The sequence below is a fragment of the Elaeis guineensis genome, chromosome 13, assembly GCF_000442705.2.
Source record: "Elaeis guineensis isolate ETL-2024a chromosome 13, EG11, whole genome shotgun sequence".
NCBI classification, from domain to species: domain Eukaryota; kingdom Viridiplantae; phylum Streptophyta; class Magnoliopsida; order Arecales; family Arecaceae; genus Elaeis; species Elaeis guineensis.
The window spans coordinates 2,545,091-2,567,966 of NC_026005.2; the positions used below are offsets into that span (position 1 = coordinate 2,545,091).

General features: G+C 37.2%; 1 protein-coding gene and 1 long non-coding RNA gene across 2 annotated transcripts; one reads left to right on the forward strand and one right to left on the reverse strand.

The window, feature by feature from the left end:
- Positions 1–9,416: 9,416 nt before the first annotated feature.
- On the forward strand, positions 9,417–10,501 carry LOC140853296 (tuliposide A-converting enzyme 2, chloroplastic-like). Its single transcript, XM_073247752.1, has one exon. The coding sequence runs from the start codon at positions 9,451–9,453 to the stop codon at positions 10,405–10,407; it is 957 nt and encodes a 318-aa protein (XP_073103853.1). The 5' UTR covers positions 9,417–9,450; the 3' UTR covers positions 10,408–10,501.
- A 5,317-nt stretch (positions 10,502–15,818) lies between these two features.
- Positions 15,819–16,515, reverse strand: LOC140853266 (uncharacterized). The gene is made up of 3 exons (XR_012136289.1): positions 16,392–16,515; positions 16,042–16,083; positions 15,819–15,886 (listed from the first exon to the last, which is right to left on the reverse strand). It is a non-coding gene; the product is annotated as an uncharacterized lncRNA (long non-coding RNA).
- Between the last annotated feature and the right edge of the window lie 6,361 nt (positions 16,516–22,876).

A 22,876-nucleotide genomic window follows, 5' to 3' on the forward strand; every position in this document is an offset into this window, starting at 1 on the left:
CAAGCTGCGTCCACATTGGGTCCAATTCATGTTTAGGTACAAATGTATTTAGTAACAAGATTAGGGATGGGTTCGCCCATATGGTAGAGAGGAAGCCGCCTATTCATCCAAACTCGATCCTAAATCGAACATTTTCCGGTGAGGGTTGGGGCCCTATGGTCACACCCAAGGGAGGTAGATGCGCTGGGTCGTCTCCCTCCAACTCTCATTTTCTATACCAAAAAAAAAAAAAAAGTTAGGGATGAAAATTGGTGGGGCATGGGCCGGCTCAGCCAATAACAATATTTATCTTGTAATTAAAAATCCTATGCATATATCTGTCTTATATCCGTGGTAGGTTGAGTCAGATCAAGTCAAGTAGACATGCATGTCGGATTGGGTTAAGTAGATATGTGGAGTTGGGTTAAGGAACTCATCATGTTAAAGATTATAAAATAATTGTAATTTTAAAGGACGGATTTAGATTAAGATTATATGGGATTATGTTAAGAGGAGGAGTATACCATAATCAGTATCTATTTGAACTTATATGGGATTGTAGAGTTGGGTTAAGGAACTCATCCCTAATCCATTTCGGATTCTAATTGGATCGGATAAAATCTACCCCATTCAAGTCAGGTCGAATCGATTATCTAGTAGGTCGGTTAAAATTGCTATCCTCAAATAAGATTCATATATAATTTTGTTATTGCTTTCGAATCAAACTATATTTTAGCTGCTATATAAAACTATTTGTCAAAACACTACCATTGAATATTTATCTATAACTTTAATCTACTTTAGGAGTTTAATAACCTTAATAGCTAATTTTCTTAATATAGTATGATTTTTTTGAGTGCTTTTACCATATTAGTGGAAAAGAAGAAATGACTTGGATTATTATTTTAGGATTAATTCTGGTTGGCTAACTATTATAAAGAACCAAAATAGGCCTATATAGTGTATGTATTAGCTCAGATCAAATCATATCAAAATTTATGAAATCCATAATAGATTCAAAATATAGAATGGGTATCCAACCCAGCCCATAGGTCTATATGAACAGATTGGGTCAGGTCTAAAAGGATGGGCTAGGTTGGTTCGCGTCACAAATCAACCCTATGCATTTGTAGGTTTAGATATAACTCCCCACTGATTGTTCCCCTTCCCAGTTATAAAAGAAAAATAGAAAAAAAATATTATAACAAATATACATCTTCATAACAAAAGTATTGGCAACTAGATTGGAGATTGGTCTTTGCAGATCTGGTCAACTTCACCTCCCACACTAGTGGAAAAGAAGCAAAGACTTGGATTACTATTATAGGATCAATTCGGGTGGGCTAACTATTATAAAGAACTAAAATAGGCCTATGTAGTGTATGGATTAGGTCAGATTATAAGGTCATGTCAAAATTTATGAAATCCATAATATATTCAAAATATAGAATGGGTATCCAACCCACCCCACAGGTCTACATGAACAGATTGGGTCAGGTCCAAAGGGATGGGTTGGGTTGGTCCAACCCACCCCCGCTAACTATTCCCCTTCCCAGTAATAAAAGAGAAATAGAAAAAATATTATAACAAATATCTATTTTCATAACAAAAGTATTGACAACTAGATTGGAGATATGGTCAGCTTCACCTCCCTTTCCTCTCTGCCTCAGAACCCCACCCCCACCCCCCATCCCCCACCCCCCTTCTAACTAAAGAAAGAAAAAGGCTTGATAGTAAATAATAGTTCCATGGCCCCGATTGCTGTTATGTTAAATGGTCTTGATTATTGATGTTATTTTGAGTGGACATGTCTAATACAGAGGCGAAAATGGGGAAGGATGAGGAACAAAGTCTGTGGGGAAAAGAAGCTATGGAATGTAGGGAAAGGATACTATGAGGCTCCTATCTCATCATCCAACTGCCGTTGATGGTGAGGGCCGGGTATAAGCTTCTTTGAAAAATATCTAGACTATACTTGGATAATTCTATGCAATCAAATAGGATTCATAAGACCACAAGCTAGGCAAAATTCATATTCATAGTATTTATAGAAATTTCTTTTGAATGGGCTGATTTGAATCCCATGAAGAGAGAAAAAGAAAAAATCCCACCATGTCTTTTGTTATAGCCTATAAGAAGGGGCTGGAGGAGGTACGAGTAATATGGATCAGATCAGGCCTCATATTGTATAATATTAAACATAATCTGCACACATAATTTAGAAGATGGTGCAGTATGAGCCAGACGCGATTCATGTAGGATTTTCATCCCAATCTTATAAAAATATCCAAATAGACTTTTAATATTTATATTCATCTTTCTATCCGAAGCCACATGATAAGCCTTTGTGCAATAACTGAGATTAGTCTATTATGTGACCCCATTGTTTTGGATTTGAAACATAAAAAATAATTTCTCCACAGGGAAGGGTAATGCTGTGGCAACTCGGGCCTTTTCTAGATGCTGCAACGTTGGGAGCACATAAACTGAGCCATCCTATTTCTATCAGAAGCTAGCATCCAGGATCATCTGCCCATGCTCGAATGCTTTTGACAATTCAATATAGTTGTTTTTTATGGAGGGTGCGCGAATATAAGTAGTAAAGATATTGCGGCGTCCTTCTTCTACTTTACATCTTATCATTGATGGCATCGAAGAAAAGGTGTATGAGAGGAGTCTGGCAACGAAATCAGAGCATCGTAGATGTTTTCCCTTCCCCTTTCCTGCGCCGCGAGATGAGTTCATTGAATTTTACCAACGTAAGCTTAAATTCAATGAATTAAATTTTGTTAGTACACTAATGTTAGATGTTGCATGTTCATTGTATTTAAGGTTTTTTTTTCTTTTTTTTGTATATATTTTGTAAGGACCCACTCAATTAGTTAGTGATTTGCTGCAAGGTACTGAGCATGAACATTATACAAGGCATCTCAATTGAAATTGGAGAAAGAAGGATAAGGATGGAGTTTTCAGATCTTTTTTTCTTAATGTAGTAGACAGGCTACAAGGATTGTAAAAAGAAGCATAAGACTCCACGGATACAAATCTTAAAACCGTTTTCTGTCCATTTTTTCATTGTGATCTCGTTGACAATAATATGTCCAAAATATTCAATGGTTACATAGTACAAGCAAACAAAAGCTAATAAATAAGTTCTTTCAAGACACATATAGAGGGCATTAAGGTCCCGATGACAACAAAATTAGTAAATATTAAGAAATAGTATGAAAGTAATTTTTGCCCTTGCATTCAAGTCTTAAGACCCTTTTCTGTCTATTTTTTCATTGTGATCTCGTTGACAATAATATGTCCAAAACATTCAATAGTTACATAGTACAAGCAAACAAAAGCTAATAAATAAGTTCTTTGAAGACACATATAAAGGGCATTAAGGTCCCGATGACAAAAAAAATAGTAAATATTAAGAAATAGTATGAAAGTAGTATTTGCCCTTGCATTCAAGAGAAGATTAAGAAGAACAAGTTAAAGATTAGATGATGTTAAGCAATTTATAATGATGATTAAAAGTATGAAGTAATATGCAAGGAATAGTTCTATGAAATGATTTGGAGCATAGGAGCTGTACATGCAACGAATGAAACTTAACAGGTATACTATATAGTTATGCCATATCTATAATAGGGCATAAGAATGATATTATCGTGACTTATGTGGCAGAGTGTTAGAACAAGGATGTGTGAAGAAGATGCTATGATTTTATCCTTTAACTGGTCCAACAAAGAGAAATTATGAGTTAGGACAAGTGCAGCGGTAGTGCTACCTCTACTTATAAGGATAATGCCAAGCATGCTGAAGAATAATAGAAGAAAGGACCTATATAAGGAGTCCAAAAATTCTTATCAATTGTTTAGACATGGAAGACAAATGACAAGTTAGATATGCTTCCAAAAAGGCCATATGAAGCAATAATATCTTATAACATAACTGATTTATCAATAATTGATCTGTCTCATTATTCACCACCTAAAAGACCCAGAGGTAGGCCAAACAAAATTCAAATTATGATAACAACTTTGATGCATCTCTAACATACCATTTTAGTCGGTGCATGTTTGATAATATTCTTTTTCTTATGCTAGGTTATAATCAGTGGAGCCACTGCAAAGCGATAAATAAAGTTGCTAGTAAGAAGTAGAATATAGGATAATTGGCAGCTATTGAAACTACTGAGCAGTAGCGTAATAAAAGCTCTATCGAAACTAGGAAAAAGCTAAGCAGAAAAGGCTACCCAAAGATTATGGGCTATTACTATACCAATTTATTGAAACAGCAACATAGTTTTTTAGCAGCATATACAAAAAGTGCAATTAATTTAAATTTTTTATGGCATTTTACAAATTTTGTTGTGACCAGAGCTGCTCTGATATCTATTATCGTCACGGTATCACTTGCTCTGGCACCACCTCTTGGGAAGATCTTTCGTGTAGAATATGGATCTTTTAAGTCCAGGATTGGTTCCCAAGTCCAGGATCGGTATGCCGGTGATGATGTCAATACGATAGAAAGAAAGAAGAAATAAGAAATACAATCAAAATATGTGGATCAGCTAAAGGCTTGTCTCCATAGAGCATGCAAATTTTACTATAAGAAAAAAAAATTTTACGAGAGAAGATCACGCCCTCAACTCTCATACACCAATCTCTCTCTCAACAAAAAGTACTCCCTCACAAAGCTCTCTCTCTAGGAGACCCCCCTTGTGTTCCTTCATCAATTAGCATTTTTTTTTGGGTAACACTATCAATTAGCTTTTGATTCCCTACAAACCCACTAAAAAGAGTTTTCGGAGGCTTGGTGAAATGGGAAATATGATTAGGGAAATACAATGGTAACGCCACATACTTTTCTGTTTACGGAGCCCTCTTGCATTGGAAGGTGAAAATACTCTTTTCCCATCCATAAGTACCCAAACATGGTCCTCCACCATCTCATGCCCGCACTTGGTTGCTCAATAAAGTTGCAAGCCTGCCTCCTCCCTACTCGAGGAAGGATGTTTGATTGCCGATCTATTGGTTTCCTCCACTATTTGTTGCCATCTTGGACTGGCATCATTAACTACCGAAGATTGAGAGGATGAATTTGGTTCCACATCAGTGAATGCTAAAGCTCTAGCTCCTCTTGAGCTCTTCTTTCTCCATCTCAATTTTTTTTTTTAGGATACGCCATCATATGACGATCCGATATGCATGTAGAAATTTTAAAAATTTTAAAAATATAGTGAAAAAAAAATTTTAAAACTACTTCAACATCATTCTAGGACAACCATTCAATATAACGTATCAACATTATATCAGGACAATCTTATGTCATATCGATGTTAAAATAAATCACTAATTAGATCTAATCTAATTAAACATGCATAGAGATCATATCTCAACATAAATCCAAATATCATCATATGTACAAGATTAAAATCTGTGCAAAAATAAAAATCAGATTTTTATCTTTACGCAGTTAGATCTTCACTTTGATTCGATGATCTGTAGATATCTTCAAGATCTGTTGAAGCCATGATCCTAAAATTTGTGGATGTCTTTAAAATTTTTTGAAGCCGTACAAGTATTCGATCTCTACAAATATCCACACGAGATGGATCTGATCAGGAGATTCTGATCTCACTGGGATACTAGCTCTCTTGCAAAAATCACTTCTTGGATTGTCGAATTTTTTATCTCTTTTGATTTTCTTTTCAAGAGAATCAAAGAGATCTATAGGAGGATCAAGAAATCAGATCTAATCTGATTTTTTTTCTTTCTCTTCTCAAGAGAAAGAAGAAGATTTAAAGAAAAGAACAAGAGATCAAATCTCTTTTCTTTCTTTTTCATCCAACTCTTGAACTAAATCTGGAGGAGGAGATGAAGAAGTCATGTCCCACTCTTGGATCATGAGAGAGAGGGTGTTCCACTCTTAGACGTGTGGAATAGAGAGAGGGAGAGAAGTCTCATGTCCATCTCATGGACGTAGGAAGAGAGAAAGGGAGAGAAAGGGTGAGGCGTCCATCACATTGAGCACCCCCTCCTCTTTTTCTCTCTTTTGTGTGCCAACAACTCCATATGCATGCCCTCTCTCTCCCTCTTATTTCTCACGCCACACCATCTCATGATTCACTATGAGATCTCTTAAGGAGGCATCCATTTGTCCCCTTTTTAAACCAACACCTAGGGTTTGTTAAGAGTCCAAGGGGGCTAGGACTCTAGGAGATAAGTTGCCGCTCCACCTTTGTGCACCCTCCTTTCTACATGCCAAAAATCAATCGATAATTCTCTTGAGGCATGTGATCTGAGAAGAATCCTTCTACAGGTTAATCAAATTTTTAAAGATAGGGTCAAGGTGGTTTGGGTTTTTTTTTAAAATTAAAATCTGATTGAGTCTAAACATTTTAGACTTATGAAACATAATCTGAGTCAAACTCTGACCAAGTCCAATCAAATTAAATCTGATTTAATTTGACTTGAACTCAGTCTAATTATTTGATTAAATCAAATAATCTAGTAATAATTATAATTAAGTCCTTCTATAAGTTACTAACTCTTAATAAGTCCTCTATGTAACTTTTACATATTAATCCAATCATCAATCAAATTGATAATTAGATTCTTTTTATAATTTTCAATCGTAATTCAACAATCTGATCAGTCATGATCTCTTTTGTGTGTGATCTGATAGATTATATTTTGTATAGTAATGAGATATATTTTGATCTCTATCAAAATATCATCGAAACTTCTTTCAATGGATTGGAACAGTTCTAACTCACAAACTGAGAATTATTGACCTCAAAATAATTTTCATTGGTCCTACAATCCACCAATAACGCCTAATAGCATATAGTGGCAACTCAGTAGAATGGAAGGAATAAACTTCTAGGTGTAGTTACTGTGAGATTCAGTTCTTTATTGTGAGTTTCGACAAGATGGAGGTTAAAAATTTATCAAACTCCATCGTTTGTCATATGTAAGATTTATTCGACTTGAATTTTTATATGAAAACTTATGAAAATAGTTTTTCATCAGTCATTTTATCCTGATCAAGGTCTTCTGAATTTAGTCTCATAAATCACATAGGACTTCTCCTTTTTTATTAAAATCGAAAAATCACATCTAGGTGCACATCCTATTTCTATAATAAATCTATTGTAGCCAACATACATCTCAAAACTTCATATGGCTAGGAGATCGAGTTATGGTATGTCAAACTACAGCAACTTCATTATGAATAATCGAGGCATCGCAAGTCAAAAAACTACTCACATCATTACAGCATCGAGAAAGTCACTGATGAGTGAGTAGATATCCAAATAACTTCTCGTATTGGTCATACTCGATACTTTTATTATCCAACAAACACCTGCACTCTCGCTCCAATATCTTCATACTGTAGACTTGAGACTCGTCTATCCTAAGAAAAATGATCTGTACATCAATCTAACCGAATCAATTACCGTGTTCGTGATGATCTATCAATCAAAGTAATTTGAAAATAAACCATTAATGACACATTCCTCAAACTCTCAATTTTTGAGAATATTTGTCATCATCTCATTAATTTTCTAGATGATTCATGGACACATATACTATATGAATATAAATTAACTATCCTAATAATTAGGTCAAGTATGAAATTATATCCTAGAAAGAATTAATATGTCAGTCCAATTGACTTATAGAGCATATATCTAATACTTTTTTATATGATATCTCTATTCGATCCTGTGAGATTGCTCAGAGAATGACCACATGATTTCATTAGATGTCAAAGATTTATAATTGTTTGGATCTTAAAGGCTTTTCGAATCCAACCACAAGCTCTCACCTACAAGATGCATTTCCATCTGATATAAAAAGTTTATTGTACTTATTCACATGTATTCAAGTAATTAAATAATTATTTGATGTATATTATATGATATATCATATTTTAATCATTAATTTATAAAAGTCTTTTCTCTTTAATAAAAATAAAAAATGAACATGTTTTATTTATTCCTTTTGATATGTTCAAATTCAAAATATTTAAAAATTAACTTCTTTATATTTATATATTCGTGTATGATTTTTATTTATTATCTCTCTAAGAATAGATAATCCATGATCTTTTTGTTCATGCTTAACTAAAAATAACATTGATATGTGATCCAAAAAATATTAATATTTTTATCTAAAGTAACTTTTGATTTTTAATATTTAATATAAATCTAGTTGAATCAGTAACTTGGATCCTTAACCACATTAATGCCTTAATTCTTTAGTTACCTGTGTGTCATGTGTGGTATGATAAATTTTATGTTTATTTCTTATAATTATATATTTTGTGTTAGTTTTTATCGGTGAGTTCTACTAAAAGTTTAACTTATATTCAAATAATAACCAACTTATATCCCCATGAGGATCGAAAGAATATCAATAAAAATAATATCAGACCTATATTCTCATCGATTAGGAATGAATATAGATTTTTTTTAAATATACATATTAATTTTTGTATTCATTCAATTTTCAAACTAATATTCATATTCATTGAAAAATATGGATGTAAATAAAAATAAAAATAAATAAATAAATAAATAAATAAATATATATATATATATATAGATAGATAGATAAATTTGGATAATGTCGGTCGAATTTGGGTTCAAATTCGATTATGTCAAAACTGGACAATAGGGTCTGTACATCGGTGATTCAAACATTGAATACGATTTATTAACTTAAAGTTGCTTGTATATAAGAAATTATATAATTTAAAAATCTTTAATTTATGCATCAAAATGATCAAAAAATATATTTAATTTAATTTTATTTAAACTAATCAATTTTTTACTACTTAATATATAAGTTAGAGGTCTCCAAATTATATGATTATTTGTGTGCAAGCAATGTTGGGATTGTAGATCATATTCAATAACTTTGATTATTGATATAAAATTTTTATAATAAAATTTTGATTCGATCGGATCTAAATCTGATCGATATAGTCTATTTTTTATACTAATATTTATCATTTATATTATATATGGCTCTTGGTATACATCATTTTATAATTTTTATTGATTTAAAAATTATTTGTTACAATATAGTTGGGATCATCTGGTGGGACCTACGACAACTCACCAACCGGGAACCTCATCATTCATCATACAAACCTGTCCAACAATAGGTCAACAGTCCGCTACCCTGCGCTGTATTCAAGCCAGCATTAATTTACGGCACATGCTGCCTTCTAGAACCGCGAGAACCTCTTCTCTCAAAATAAATAAATAAATTCTATCGAAGAATATAAATTATTTCTCTATCTCGAGTGGGGACAACCACTCCCTCCTAATTAGCTTTCATTCTCTACGCTACTTTGACCGTTGCAACTGCTCCTTGCCGGCTCACCTAACCACCCTCTATAATCCCTTTATAATATTATCCGAGCTGGTTTCGTCCCTTCATCCCCCCACCTCCCAACCCAATGGATCCTGACACCGAAATCCAATTCGAGTTCTTCCCCTTCATTCGCCGCTACAAGAGCGGCCGCATCGAGCGTTTCTACTCCGCCGACCCGATCCCCGCGGCCATCGACCCCGAAGGCGTCTCCTCCAAAGACGTCGCCATCGACCCCGACACCGGCGTCTCCGCCCGCCTCTACCTCCCCAATCTCCCCGACACCCCTCCAACAAAGCTTCCAGTCTTTGTCTACTTCCACGGCGGAGGCTTCGTCGTCGGCTCCGCCTTCAGCCCCACCACCCACGCGTACCTCAACTCCCTCGTAGCCCAAGCCAACGTCATCGCCGTCTCGGTGGAGTACCGCCTGGCCCCCGAGCACCCACTGCCTATAGCCTACGAGGACTCCTGGGCGGCGCTCAAGTGGGTGGCGTCCCACGCTGCGGGCGGTGGCGCGGAGGCGTGGCTGACCGAGCATGGGGATTTTGGACGCATTTTCTTGGCTGGCTGCAGCGCGGGTGGAAACATAGCCCATCACATGGCGCTGCGCGCGGGTGCTGCGGATCTCGGACCTGGGGTGAGGATACGAGGGATGGCACTGGTCCATCCCTACTTCGGTGGGAGAGACCCGTTACCTTCGGAGTTGGTGGATAAGGGGTTGAAGGAGAAGATGGATGGGATGTGGGTGTTGGCTTGTCCCGGCACGGTAGGGATGGATGACCCGCTGGTGAACCCGCTGGCGGAGGCGGCGCCGAGCTTAAAGGGATTGGGGTGCAAGAAGGTACTGGTGTGCGTGGCGGAGAAGGACGTGTTAAGGGAGAGGGGGAGGGTGTATTACGAAGGGGTGAAGAGGAGCGGATGGGGAGGCGAGTTGGAGTGGTTCGAGTCGGAGGGGGAGGGGCACGCGTTCCATTTCATGAAGTTGAGCTGTGAGAAAGCTTTGGAGCTGATGGAACGTACCGTGAAGTTCATCAATGACAGCTGAAGGTGTCTGTGTTGTTTTCTGATTCCCTGGGTTGTATTCACACAGGAAGGTGTCTGTGTTTTGTCTTCTTCTTTTTAACGTCTCCTTATGGTAATCTGATCCCGTTGGTGGTCGAATAAAAAACATGGATGACCTTTTTATACTAATAACATTTTTATATATTTTATAAAAAAGATAATTTTACTTGTCTGATTTGTAACTTTGTTGACTCTTCAAATTTTTCTTACAACATCACAAACTTTTAAGATGAAATGGCATATTCTTCCCTCAAGTAAATCTAACTTTATTGCTTTAAATTGTCAAAATTCTAGTAGGGGGTCAAGTTCATGCTTTTTTAACTTACCTCATTGTGTTCATGCATTTGACTAGACATCTGATGTTGCAAATATTTGTGTAGATACTTATGATATGATGTTATATGTGGTTACGACATGACATGTGTCTGTCTTCAGAGTGGAAAGCAAATAGCCACTCGATCTAGAGTACAAGATCAGTCTTTCTCCACCTGTCAGGCTCATAATGTACAACTTGTCCTCATGCGCTCAGTAAATTCAAAGGTGGCAAAGAATTGACCCTACTAAAGAGAAGAACAAATTAAAATGATATTCAAAGGTTGAAGAAAAGAAACCCTCATTGAATATTCTTGATCCAAGCTCATTGAAGGAACCAACGATATCCATTGTCCCTAGAATTGAGATGCCTAAACTTTGGGTAAAATACAACAACATCCTTAGGTTTGGATGAGAAATAAATTGACACAAAAACATTAGAAATTTTCAACTATCCTCCAAAAATTAGTTTTACGTGTCAATGTGGCTGCCATCTTTCCAGTTGCTAATACCATTAATGGACTGTCTAAAAGAACTAAAATACCCTTAGTCCTTTGGAGATGTGAAAATCCAGTGGCAATTCTTCAAGTTTGGGCAAGAAATCTGTTGATCCCAAAAGTTTAAAATTTTCAGTTAACCCCTAATAGTTATTTTCCCTGTCATTTAAATTCTCTAATCCTTTAGACAAGTTATGATCCCACTAATTTTTTAGGGATCAAAACAAAGGCATTCCAACCTCATTTTTCTCTAATAGCGCCATCTTCTTCTCAATTCTATCATAATCTAAACCCTCATTGACATTGTGACATCGCTGTAAGCACGAGAGCAGTCCAACTCTGATTTCTTCATCAGCTAGTGCATAGTCATACTCGAGCGAGGAGAGGTTTAGTGGAACATCAAGCACTCTATTTTGAGAAAGCGCTCTTTATTCTATGGCAAGGGCTTTTATATTTCTTGCTTATTTATTGTTTGATTTGATGTTGTGGCCTTTTTATTATTTGTTGTGAAACGTATGCAGCATTAGTTGGGTTTGGTACCTGATGTTGGCATTGCAAGGGTTTGGAACCACAGTCTTGGATGTCCGTTGATAATGTCAAGAATTATGGTAAAAAAGAACCTAGAGAGATGAAGAATGGTCTACGATGGCTGTTGATAATTTCAAAAAGGGATCTAGAATGTCCAAAAGATATTTGATGAAGAGTGGAGAGGAGGTGGTTGTTGATTCCCGACAGATATTGGGGTGGACGATCCATTGGAGGAGGAGGTGCCCTGCTTGAAGGGTTTGGGGTGCCATGCCAGATGGTGCTGGTGTGCGGGGCGGAGAAGAATGTCTTGAGGGAGGTGGAGTGAAGGGGAGGGGAGGGGGAGGGGATGTGAAGGGGAATGGAGTGGTTCGAGTCCGTGGGGGAGAGCACAAGTTCCATATTTAGATGTTGAACTGTGAGAAAACTTTGGAGCTGATGGAACGTACGGTAAAATTCACCAACGGCAACCGAAGGCTTTTTGGATGTTGGAAAAGGGCCTGTGATAGGAATGGAGAAAGGGTTGGCAGTTAAATTGATGAGAATAGGTAGAAGGTTAATTTGCTTCCCGTATCCGAAGGGAAGTTTTTAATTTCTACCGTGCTTCTGGAAATAATGAAATGATCCCGGATGGGAAAATAAGACCGATAGAAAAATTGTGTCGATCTGTTCTTCTTTGGTCATTTAGTGTACCCTCAATTTCATGTTTTATATTTGCTTGCAGACTCCGTGTTCTATATATCAGGGATTTCTGATCAGGATATCATTTTTACAGGATCTTTTCAATATCATGCATCACAGCAGGAAGAAAAAAAAATTAAAACAGAAACAATCAAATACGTGGATCAACCAAAAAAAAATTTTCCTTTACAGAACATGTAAGATTCACTATATGAAAAGAAAAAAATTATAAGAGGAAGTCACACCTTCAACATTCGTACACCCAATTTCTCCTTCACAAGAAGCTCTTCCTCACAAAAGCTCTTTCTTTAGGAAGACCCTCCAGAATTCGTGAAGCGACTGTTGTCCACTGTCTAACAGTTTGTCTGAAGTATCTTGCTCCCGCTCTCTGTCGGTGCCTCTCGATCTGCTGCTGCTTTGGGTCCACTCTGAACAATCAAAAGCCACTCCATCTCTGTTTTGTCAACAGGGTCTTTTAAAGACCTCAGATCGTTCCAATCCTGACTCTAATGCAAATTAGAAATTCTTAGATAACCCAAACATGCTCCTGAAGCATCGGATCTTGACCGCAAGTTCACTCGGCCATCCGATCGCGTGTCTGCTCCACGAAAACCCCTGTAGACTGCGAGAAACCAACCCGAAAAACCATTCGGTCCATGGTGGACCGTGCGAAACCAAGAAGAAATGCCTGCCCAGTCCATGCGGGTCCCCATGGACTGTCGGTCCACGCACCGTGCGTGGACCGCATGGAAAAATTGTGCGGGTCGCATCTGCACGCACCCACCTGGGCCTGGTCTGCGCCTGTGCGCGCGCCTGCACATCCGCACGCTGGGCTGTGCACTCGCGGCCATCCCACGCGCCAACGTGTGCACCTGCTCCATCGGCCTGTAGCCGGCCTCCATCGCTTCGTAAGCCGTGCCATCTTCTATCAAGCGTATTTCCTTCATCATTCTCCGTTTGGACTTATTTTGGGCTCGTTGGACTCCATTCATCATCGCAGACCTTGCTGTGGGCTCAGTGTGGACCGAATCTCGAGATATCAAATCCGAACAATCTTCATCTCAACTCGATATTCGACCTCCTCCTAACTCTAAGAGCTTTTGGATCTTCTCGCCCCCATGCCCTGAGGCAATCGCCTGCTGATTATAGATGGATAAACATGAAAGTCGAGTCAGGCCACTTGATCCCATCTCCATCGTATGCTGTATTCCTCCTAACCTGAGATTTGCTCTGGGTATCATCCTGCGGCAATAGAAATCTCACCCTACGATATCGCCTCTCATCCTCCCAAATCTCGCATCTTGTGCTCAATCCACCTCCACCTGGAGCTTCGCTTCGCTTGGGACTCCTCCTGGCTCCTGAAGCTCTACCTCACACTGGACTCTCCATCAGGTAGTAATAGCCTCTCGTCCTCTTCTTTTCCTCCAAAATAATTCTATTGCCATGCAATACCTTCAGGATTCTTCCATCAGCTACCATCCTGTAGTCTTTCGAATTCAGTTTGCTCAGTGAGATAAGATTCTGTTTGAAATCGAGTATGTATCGAACCTCTCCCAATCTTCTCATTGCATCATCATGTGTCCTCCAGCTCACCATTCTGATGCCTCTGATCATACAGCTCGATCCATACAACAGATGAACAGTGCTCTCACTGCTTTTCAAGGAGTCAAACAGCTCCTCTCTGCAACATACATGATAGATGCGTACGGAATCTAAAATCTACTACTGAGAAAAAGTAGATACCTCATCAGATATCTTCAGGGCATTATCTTCTGGCTCGCTACTGGCCATTGCTGCAGTAGCCCTCGTCTGATCTCTGAGTTGAGAGCAATCTCTGGCTAAATACCCCAACTCGTTATACCGATAATATCTGGTCTTGCTCAAATCTCTCGTCTTAGACTTTGATCGCCCTCGTCGCGATCTCCAGTCGCTCATCTACCTCTTCCCACGCTTCTAGAAACCATCAAAGTTGAGTTGTCACCTGAGCTCGAAGCTGGATTCTCCCTCCTGAGAATCTCATTCTCAAAAATCACCGCGACGACCTCATCCATCATGATGGTGCTCTTCTCCACTAGAAGAGTCGTCACTAAAGACTCATGTGAAGGTGGAAGTGATGCTAGTAAGACCAGCACTCTAGTCTTTTCAACTTTCTCGCCAACACTGGGGAGGTCGGTGAAGATCTTCTAAAAGTGGCTAAGATGCTCTTGCAAACTCTATCCCTCAATCATCCACTGCTAGTAAAACTGCCTCCAGAGGAAGAGGGTGTTGGTGAGAAATTTTGCCATATACAACTCTTCGAGCTTCGACCACAGTACTGTTGGGGAAGTCTCGCCAAGCACATGGATCATCACCTTATCCACTAGGTACAAGCAAATCGTACTCACTGCCTGTATCTGAAGCCACCTCCAATCCTGCACCTTCATGGTAGTCGGCTTCTCTTCACATAAGAGAACATCAATCAACTCTTGCTGGATGAGCATGTCCTTCATCTTTACCTGTCATAAGGAGAAATTGTTCTTTCCATCAAATCTATTGATCTTCATCTTGATTGATCATGTTTTCTCCATCTTCAATCTTGCTTATCATCGCTGCAATCTGCATTCTAGTATTGCCTCACTTTGATACCACTTGTTGGGAATGTCTGGCCAGGATACTATCTCCATAGGACCTTTTCGGTACCATGCATCGTCATAGGAAGAAAGAAGAAATAAAATAGAAACAATCAAATACATGGATCGATAAAAAAAAAGGCTCACCTCCACGGGGCATGCAAGCTTCATTATAAAAAAGAAGAAAAAATTACAAGAAGAGATCACACCTTCAACCCTCGTACACCAAATTTCTTCCTCATAAGAAGCTCTTTCTCATAAAAGCTTTCTTTAAGAAGATCCCCATAAACCCCTGAAGCGATCACTGTCCACTGCCTAACAGTCTGTCTGAAGCACCCCGCTCCTACTCTCTATTGGCGCCTCTCGATCTGTTGCTGCTGCTCTGGATCCTTTGCCGAACAACCAAAAGCTACTTCATATCTATTCTGTTAATAAGGTCTTTTAAAGATCTCAAATCGATTCAATCCTGACTCCAATGCAAAGTAGGATTCCTCAGATCACCCAAACATGTCTCTAAAGCGTTGGATCTTCATTGCAAGCTCACTGGACCTTCCGATCGCATATTTGATCCACGAAACCCCTTGTAGACCGTTAGAAACCAGCCCAAAATGTCCTTTGGTCCATGGTGGATCATGCGAAACCAAGGAAAAATGCTTGCCCGATCCATGCGGATCCCAATGGACCATTGCTCCATGCACTATGCATGGACCGCATGGGAAAATCGTGCGGGCCGCGCCTGCGCACGCCCACCTGGGCCTAGGTTGCGCCTGCTGTATCACGCCCCGAACCCAACACCCGGGTCGGATACGTGATGGCCGCACACTCCTTAGAGCAAGCCCTAAAGAATATGCAAGGCCAAATTAAAGCATTACAACCTTATCAACCATAACAATTAATTTCAATAATAATTCGTAAAACCATGCATAATTACAAATTAAATTTCTTCAATCCTCTGATCAGGTACTATGACACTCTATCTATCCATCTGCTCACCCATAAATCTAAGCCATAGCCAATCATGAACGTCCTGTATCTCTGAGAAAAAAAGAAAGATGAAAGGATGTGAGCTTTACAGCTCAGTAAGAATTCCCATATCACACTGATATAGTAATATAGTCTGAAAATAAGGATAAGCAATAAAATATAAAATTTCATGTTCAATATCCAGAATAATATAAACATCCATAAATTTCTGTCTTGTTAAAATAGATGCATCATCATATGTTAACAGGTGAAACATCTTTTATTCAATAATTATTTCATGTCTTATCTTTCATTTCTCCTTTCATAATCACATAATTTTTAACCTTTTCTTTCTGGTTCTGGACTATCCAATTCTATACCTCAGTCATCATCCGGATCGAATCCATTTAAAAAGTCTTTCAAGACTGTCCCAAGATGAGCTCCTGACCGGCTGTCCCACGTACGAAAGCCCATAAGAGGCTGTCCCAGGCATAAGCTCCTGGCGGGCTGTCCCAGGCATGAGCTCCTGGCTGGCTGATCCACCTGTAAGCTAGTGGGGACTGTCCCAGGCATAAGCTTCTGGCGGGCTGTTCCATATGACAAGGCTAGTCCATACCATATATCTCTTTCTTTTTATTTAATCATTTTGTGTTGATTTCATCAAATCAATTCTGTCTTGCATTATGATCAATTCAGATATGTCATACCCATATAATCATGCTATCAATCTCTGATATATATATATTGACATAACATACTCATGCTCAAAATCAAATAACAGTATCTTAGGCATAATAAATTCATCGATCTCAAATCTGACGATACAAAACCAACGATGCAAGACCAACAGTAAAATAGCATATATATAATAGTGATCATGTACAGGGATTCTTACCTTTACCGGTGACTGATCCAAGCACAGAAATCAATGTTCTTCTTTTATTTATGAATTTTTTTAACAAAATATTTTACTTGATATCATATGCAGACAATCATCTCTTCATAACCCTGATCAATACAAAATCACATATAGAGAAATTATCGATAATTGATCCTAATACACAAATCGAGGATCTCTCTTAGGATTAATCAAAATTAGGATTTGTCTATGTATCAGGATCCTCCACTAATCCATAAGACTTCTAGAGAGAGAAAATTTATGAAGAGAGAGAAAATTTTTAGAGAGAGAAAGTAGGGAGAGAAAGTGGAGAGAAAATCTTCGTATCCTTCAGATGAGGCAATCATGATCGAGATCATCAAAGGTCCTATCAGGATGACTCAATATGAATCAAGTGTTACAAATTTCGAATAGGATCGGACTGAGATCAGATCTACTGTACGAATTTCGAAGCAATCTCAATTCATCATATTTTTAATTCAAATATATCCTAGGGTCTGTGATGCAATCAGAGAGAGAGTTGAAAGATTCTAGAGAGATAAAATCCATAAAAAGAGAGAAAGATCTAGAGAGAGAAAATAGAGAGAGAATTTAAAGAGAGAAACTAGAGAGAGAAGGTAGAGAGAGGAGAGAAAAAATTTTTCTCTCTTCTTCTTCTTTTTATTTTATTTTATTTTTTTATTTTTCTCTTTCTCTTTTTTTTTTCTTTTTTTCCATTTTCTTTCTTTTCTTTTCTTCTTCTTCTTCCTTCTTCTTTTTCCGTGGGTTCTTTTGGGGCAAAACAGGGCATCGTCCCCCTCCATCTCCTCTCACCCTCAAGCGGCTAAGGAGGGCCGACTCCGGCCACCCTCCGACAGCAGCCGACGGCGACGCATCCACAGCCCCGGTGACAGCCCCAACGGTGGCTGTTGCCGGTGGCACATGGGGGAGAAAAAAAAAACAAAATGTAAATAGGGGTGTCCCTGTTTGAGCCCGAACCAGCATCTCGCCGGCTTCCAAGCACCCAAAGGCCGGAGAGATTAATCCGAAAGGGAGGAAGAAGGAACGTACCTTGTTTCGGCAGCCAAAAACAGCTCCGGTGGCCCTTCTCTTCCGATCAACCCTCACGGCGCTCTCTTTTGCCAAAAATCCTTCAAATCCCTTTAATTTCTTTGAAGTTTTGTTGTAAGATTCGAAGGGAGGAAAGGGGGGTCTTTATAGAGGAGGTTTCCTACCCTAGTCGAACTCCTCGAGTCCAATTTCGTCGGAAACGGAGAGGAAGAAGACTCCGGTTAGGAGTCTTCCTCCTTCTCTGTTATTTTTTTTTTAAAATCTGGGTTATTACATTCTCCCCTCCTTAAAATAATTTCGTCCTCGAAATTAGGTTATGTCATTCGAGATATCTATTTCAAAGTATACATTTTCATGTCATTCTCAAGCTTACGATAATGTCATATATATTATTTATTTCTCATGATTTTGTTATAACAAAAATTATTTAAAATCTCAAACTCATCCCTTCTTATTGATTTCTCAACTTTTTGAAGAACTGTAATATTTTGGACTTGTATTAATATACTACCATTATTTGTCTAATACACTTCACTCGAAATTCATAATTATCTCAGACTATCCTTGATAGAAAAATAAATAAAGATCAAACATCGGGCGCTCTTCACAGTCATTGATTTTTTTTTTCTTCTCTTGACCTTCCAACAAATTTTATATGTAGACTCTCATTTTCAGAAAACCTCAATCTTCTATATCAGTTCGAGTAACAATATTAAATTTTAAAAATATGAGATCTATGTTAGAACTTTCTAAGTTTGAACTAATACCAAAACTATCAAGCTGTAACTTGAGATGTCTAAAATTTTTTGGCATTATCTACAACGAAACAACCTACTAACAAAAATTATCCGACTATGATCAGATTAAAATCATTCTTTATTTACAACTAATGTATTCCATAATATCTTCAGAATCAAAGAATTAATATTTCTAATCAATTTAAACCACCATGCTTTTGCTGCGTACTCTGATTTTAATTCATCAAATTATATAAGTCTATCAAAGATAAAATATCCTTATATGTTAGATCAATCCAGGGTAGATCCAACCTTCAAATTTCATATAAGACTTAGGATAAAATTTTAAGTTTCTTTATCTTTACTACCTTTGGGTATAGCATATAAAAATTAAATCTTGATCTACTTCCTATATTTAAAATCATTATATAAGTTTCATCACTCTTCAAGAATCCAACATGTCTAGAATTAATTCGAGTTAATCTTAGATTTACCTTACAATCATTTAAATAATTTCTAAATCAATCTTCCTTTTTAAAAGAATTAATTCTAACTTGATAAACTAGAAGAACTCAAGCCAACATCCTTAGTAGAATCAACTTGATTATTTCCTGTAAAGCTCCCTTCATCACAACCCTTAATATTAATCGATAAATCTATAATTTTTTTTTTCATTGTATAAGTCATTCAAAATTTAACACTAGCAAGATGTCTTAGTTCAATTTAAAAATCCAAACTTTGACTTAAATAATTAATACACTTCACCATCTTTGACAATCACATTAAAAAAAAATCTAATCTAAAGATGGTAATATGAATTATTAAAGATTTCATTATAACCTGTATATCATACTCTGACAAAATAATTTTTTTTTTAATTTAACAACAATATCAAAATACTTTTGACCACTTAGAAAGGTAAGCTTTTGACTTGAAATTCAATACAACTTGAAAGATCAAAGAAACATATTCAGAATATGATATTTTGAGTAACCAAAGATTTCACCAAGATATGTATCTCATATTCTCATAATAAAATTTAAATATTTTTTTTTCATCTAAATTAAATTTCATATATGACCTCTTATAAATTCAATGCTCAAAAATATTTCTCTCTCATATAATGCTCAGACAATTATCATCAAAATTAGAAAAGTATCATGATCTTCAATCATATAAGTTTAACATTCTAAAATCTTCTAGTATACTCAACATAATTTATCAATACCTTGCACTTCATTCTAAGGTCAACTCTTCTCATACTTAGGTCAACCTTGCTAATTGAAATCTAATATATAACTCGTCAATTTTATTATAGACATCATATACCACTTATACATAAAGTTTCATCATAGTATTTATTGATTCAAAATCCAAATATTGATTCCTTTCTTTTATGTCAATCATGTTCCTTATGATCATAACCTAGGTTTAAATATCACTAAAGTCATAATTTCAAATAATTATAATCTTAAGCTTAAATACCACTTAAATTATATTTTTTAATGATCATAACCTGAACTATAATATCATTCTATTACATTCTTAATGATTATAACCTTAAACTCTGATATTATCTATCATACTCTATCGATTATAATCTCAAGTTTTGATATCATTTATATGACAATCTCTAGTGACCTTAAACTTGGGCTCTAGTACTGTTCTGTCATATCCTAATCACTTGTATCATTGTCTCCAAATAAACGTAACCTAACCTCTAAACTCAGATGCCACTCCATCACATCCTACTGATCTTTACATAAAGTTTTAATATCTCTTCATAATCTCTAGTGAGCTTAAACATAAGCTTTAATATCATTCTATCAAATCCTAATCACTTATATCATATTTTCTAATAATCATAACCTATACTGTGATACCATTCTGTTACGCCCCGAACCCAACATCCGGATCGGATACGTGATGGCCGCACACTCCTTAGAGCAAGTCCTAAAGAATATGCAAGGCCAAATTAAAGCATTACAACCTTATCAACCATAACAATTAATTTTAATAATAATTCGTAAAACCATGCATAATTATAAATTAAATTTCTTCAATCCTCTCATCAGGTACTATGACACTCTATCTATCCATCTGCTCACCCATAAATCTAAGCCATAGCCAATCATGAACGTCCTGTGTCTCTGAGAAGAAAAGAAAGATGAAAGGATGTGAGCTTTACAGCCCAGTAAGAATTCCCATATCACACTGATATAGTAATATAGTCTAAAAATAAGGATAAGCAATAAAATATAAAATCTCATGTTCAATGTCCAGAATAATATAAACATCCATAAATTTCTGTCTTGTTAAAATAGATGTATCATCATATGTTAACAGGTGAAACCCCTTTTATTCAACAATTATTTCATGTCTTATCTTTCATTTCTCCTTTCATAATCACATAATTTTTAATCTTTTCTTTCAGGTTCTGGACTATCCAATTCTATACCTCAGTCATCATCCGGATTGAATCCATTTAAAAAATCTTTCAAGACTGTCCCAAGATGAGCTCCTGGCCGGCTGTCCCACGTACGAAAGCCCGTGAGAGGCTGTCCCAGGCATAAGCTCCTGGCGGGCTGTCCCAGGCATGAGCTCCTGGCCGGCTGATCTACCTGTAAGCTAGTGGGGGCTGTCCCAGGCATAAGCTCCTGGCGGGCTGTTCCATATGACAAGATTAGTCCATACCATATATCTCTTTCTTTTCATTTAATCATTTTTGTGTTGATTTCATCAAATTCAATTCTGTCTTGCATTATGATCAATTCAGATATGTCATACCCATATAATCATGCTATCAATCTCTGATATATATATATTGACATAACATACTCATGCTCAAAATCAAATAACAGTATCTTAGGTATAATGAATTCATCGATCTCAAATCTGACGATACAAAACCAACGATACAAGACCAACAGTAAAATAACATATATATAATAGTGATCATGTACAGGGATTCTTATCTTTACCGGTGACTGATCCAAGCACAGAAATCAATGTTCTTCTTTTATTTATGAATTTTCTTTAACAAAATATTCCACTTGATATCATATGCAGATAATCATCTCTTCATAACCCTGATCAATACAAATCATATATAAAGAAATTATCGATAATTGATCTTAATACACAATCGAGGATCTCTCTTAGGATTAATCAAAATTAGGATTTGTCTATGTATCAGGATCCTCCACTGATCCATAAGACTTCTAGAGAGAGAAAATTCATAAAGAGAGAGAAAATTCTAGAGAGAGAAAGTAGGAAGAGAAAGTGGAGAGAGAATCTTCGTATCCTTCAGATGAGGAATCATGATCGAGATCATCAAAGGTCCTATCAGGATGACTCAATATGAATCAAGTGTAACAAATTTCGAATAGGATCGGACTGGGATCAGATCTACTGCATGAATTTCGGAGCAATCTCAATTCATCATATTTTTAATTCAAATATATCCTAGGGTCTGTGATGCAATCAGAGAGAAAGTAGAAAGATTCTAGAGAGATAAAATCCACAAAGAGAGAAAGATCTAGAGAGAGAAAATAGAGAGAGAATCTAGAGAGAGAAACTAGAGAGAGAAGGTAGAGAGAGGAGAGAGAAATTTTTCTCTCTTCTTCTTCTTTTTATTTTATTTTATTTTTTTTATTTTCTCTTTCTCTTTTCCTTTTTTTTTTCCTTTTTTTTTCTTTTCTTTTCTTCTTCTTCTTCCTTCTTCTTTTCCCGTGGGTCCTTTGGGGTAAAACAGGGCATCGTCCCCCTCCATCTCCTCTCACCCTCAAGCGGCTAAGGAGGGCCGACTCCGGCCACTCTCTGACAGCAGCCGACGGCGACGCATCCACAGCCCCGGTGACAGCCCCAACGGTGGCTGTTGCCGGTGGCACACGGGGGAGAAAAAAAAAAAACGTAAACAGGGGTGTCCCTGTTTGAGCCCGAACCGGCATCTCGCCGGCTTCCAAGCACCCAAAGGCCGGAGAGATTAATCCGAAAGGGAGGAAGAAGGAACGTACCTTATTCCGACGGCCAAAAACAGCTCCGGCAGCCCTTCTCTTCCGATCAACCCTCACGGCGCTCTCTTTTGCCAAAAATCCTTCAAATCCCTTTAATTTCTTTGAAGTTTTGTTGTAAGATTCTAAGGGAGGAAAGGGGCGTCTTTATAGAGGAGGTTTCCTAC

What these genes read in the sequence shown, in the direction of transcription:
- LOC140853296 (XM_073247752.1), top strand. Translation starts at nt 9,451, where the DNA reads ATGGATCCTGACACCGAAATCCAATTCGAGTTCTTCCCCTTCATTCGC.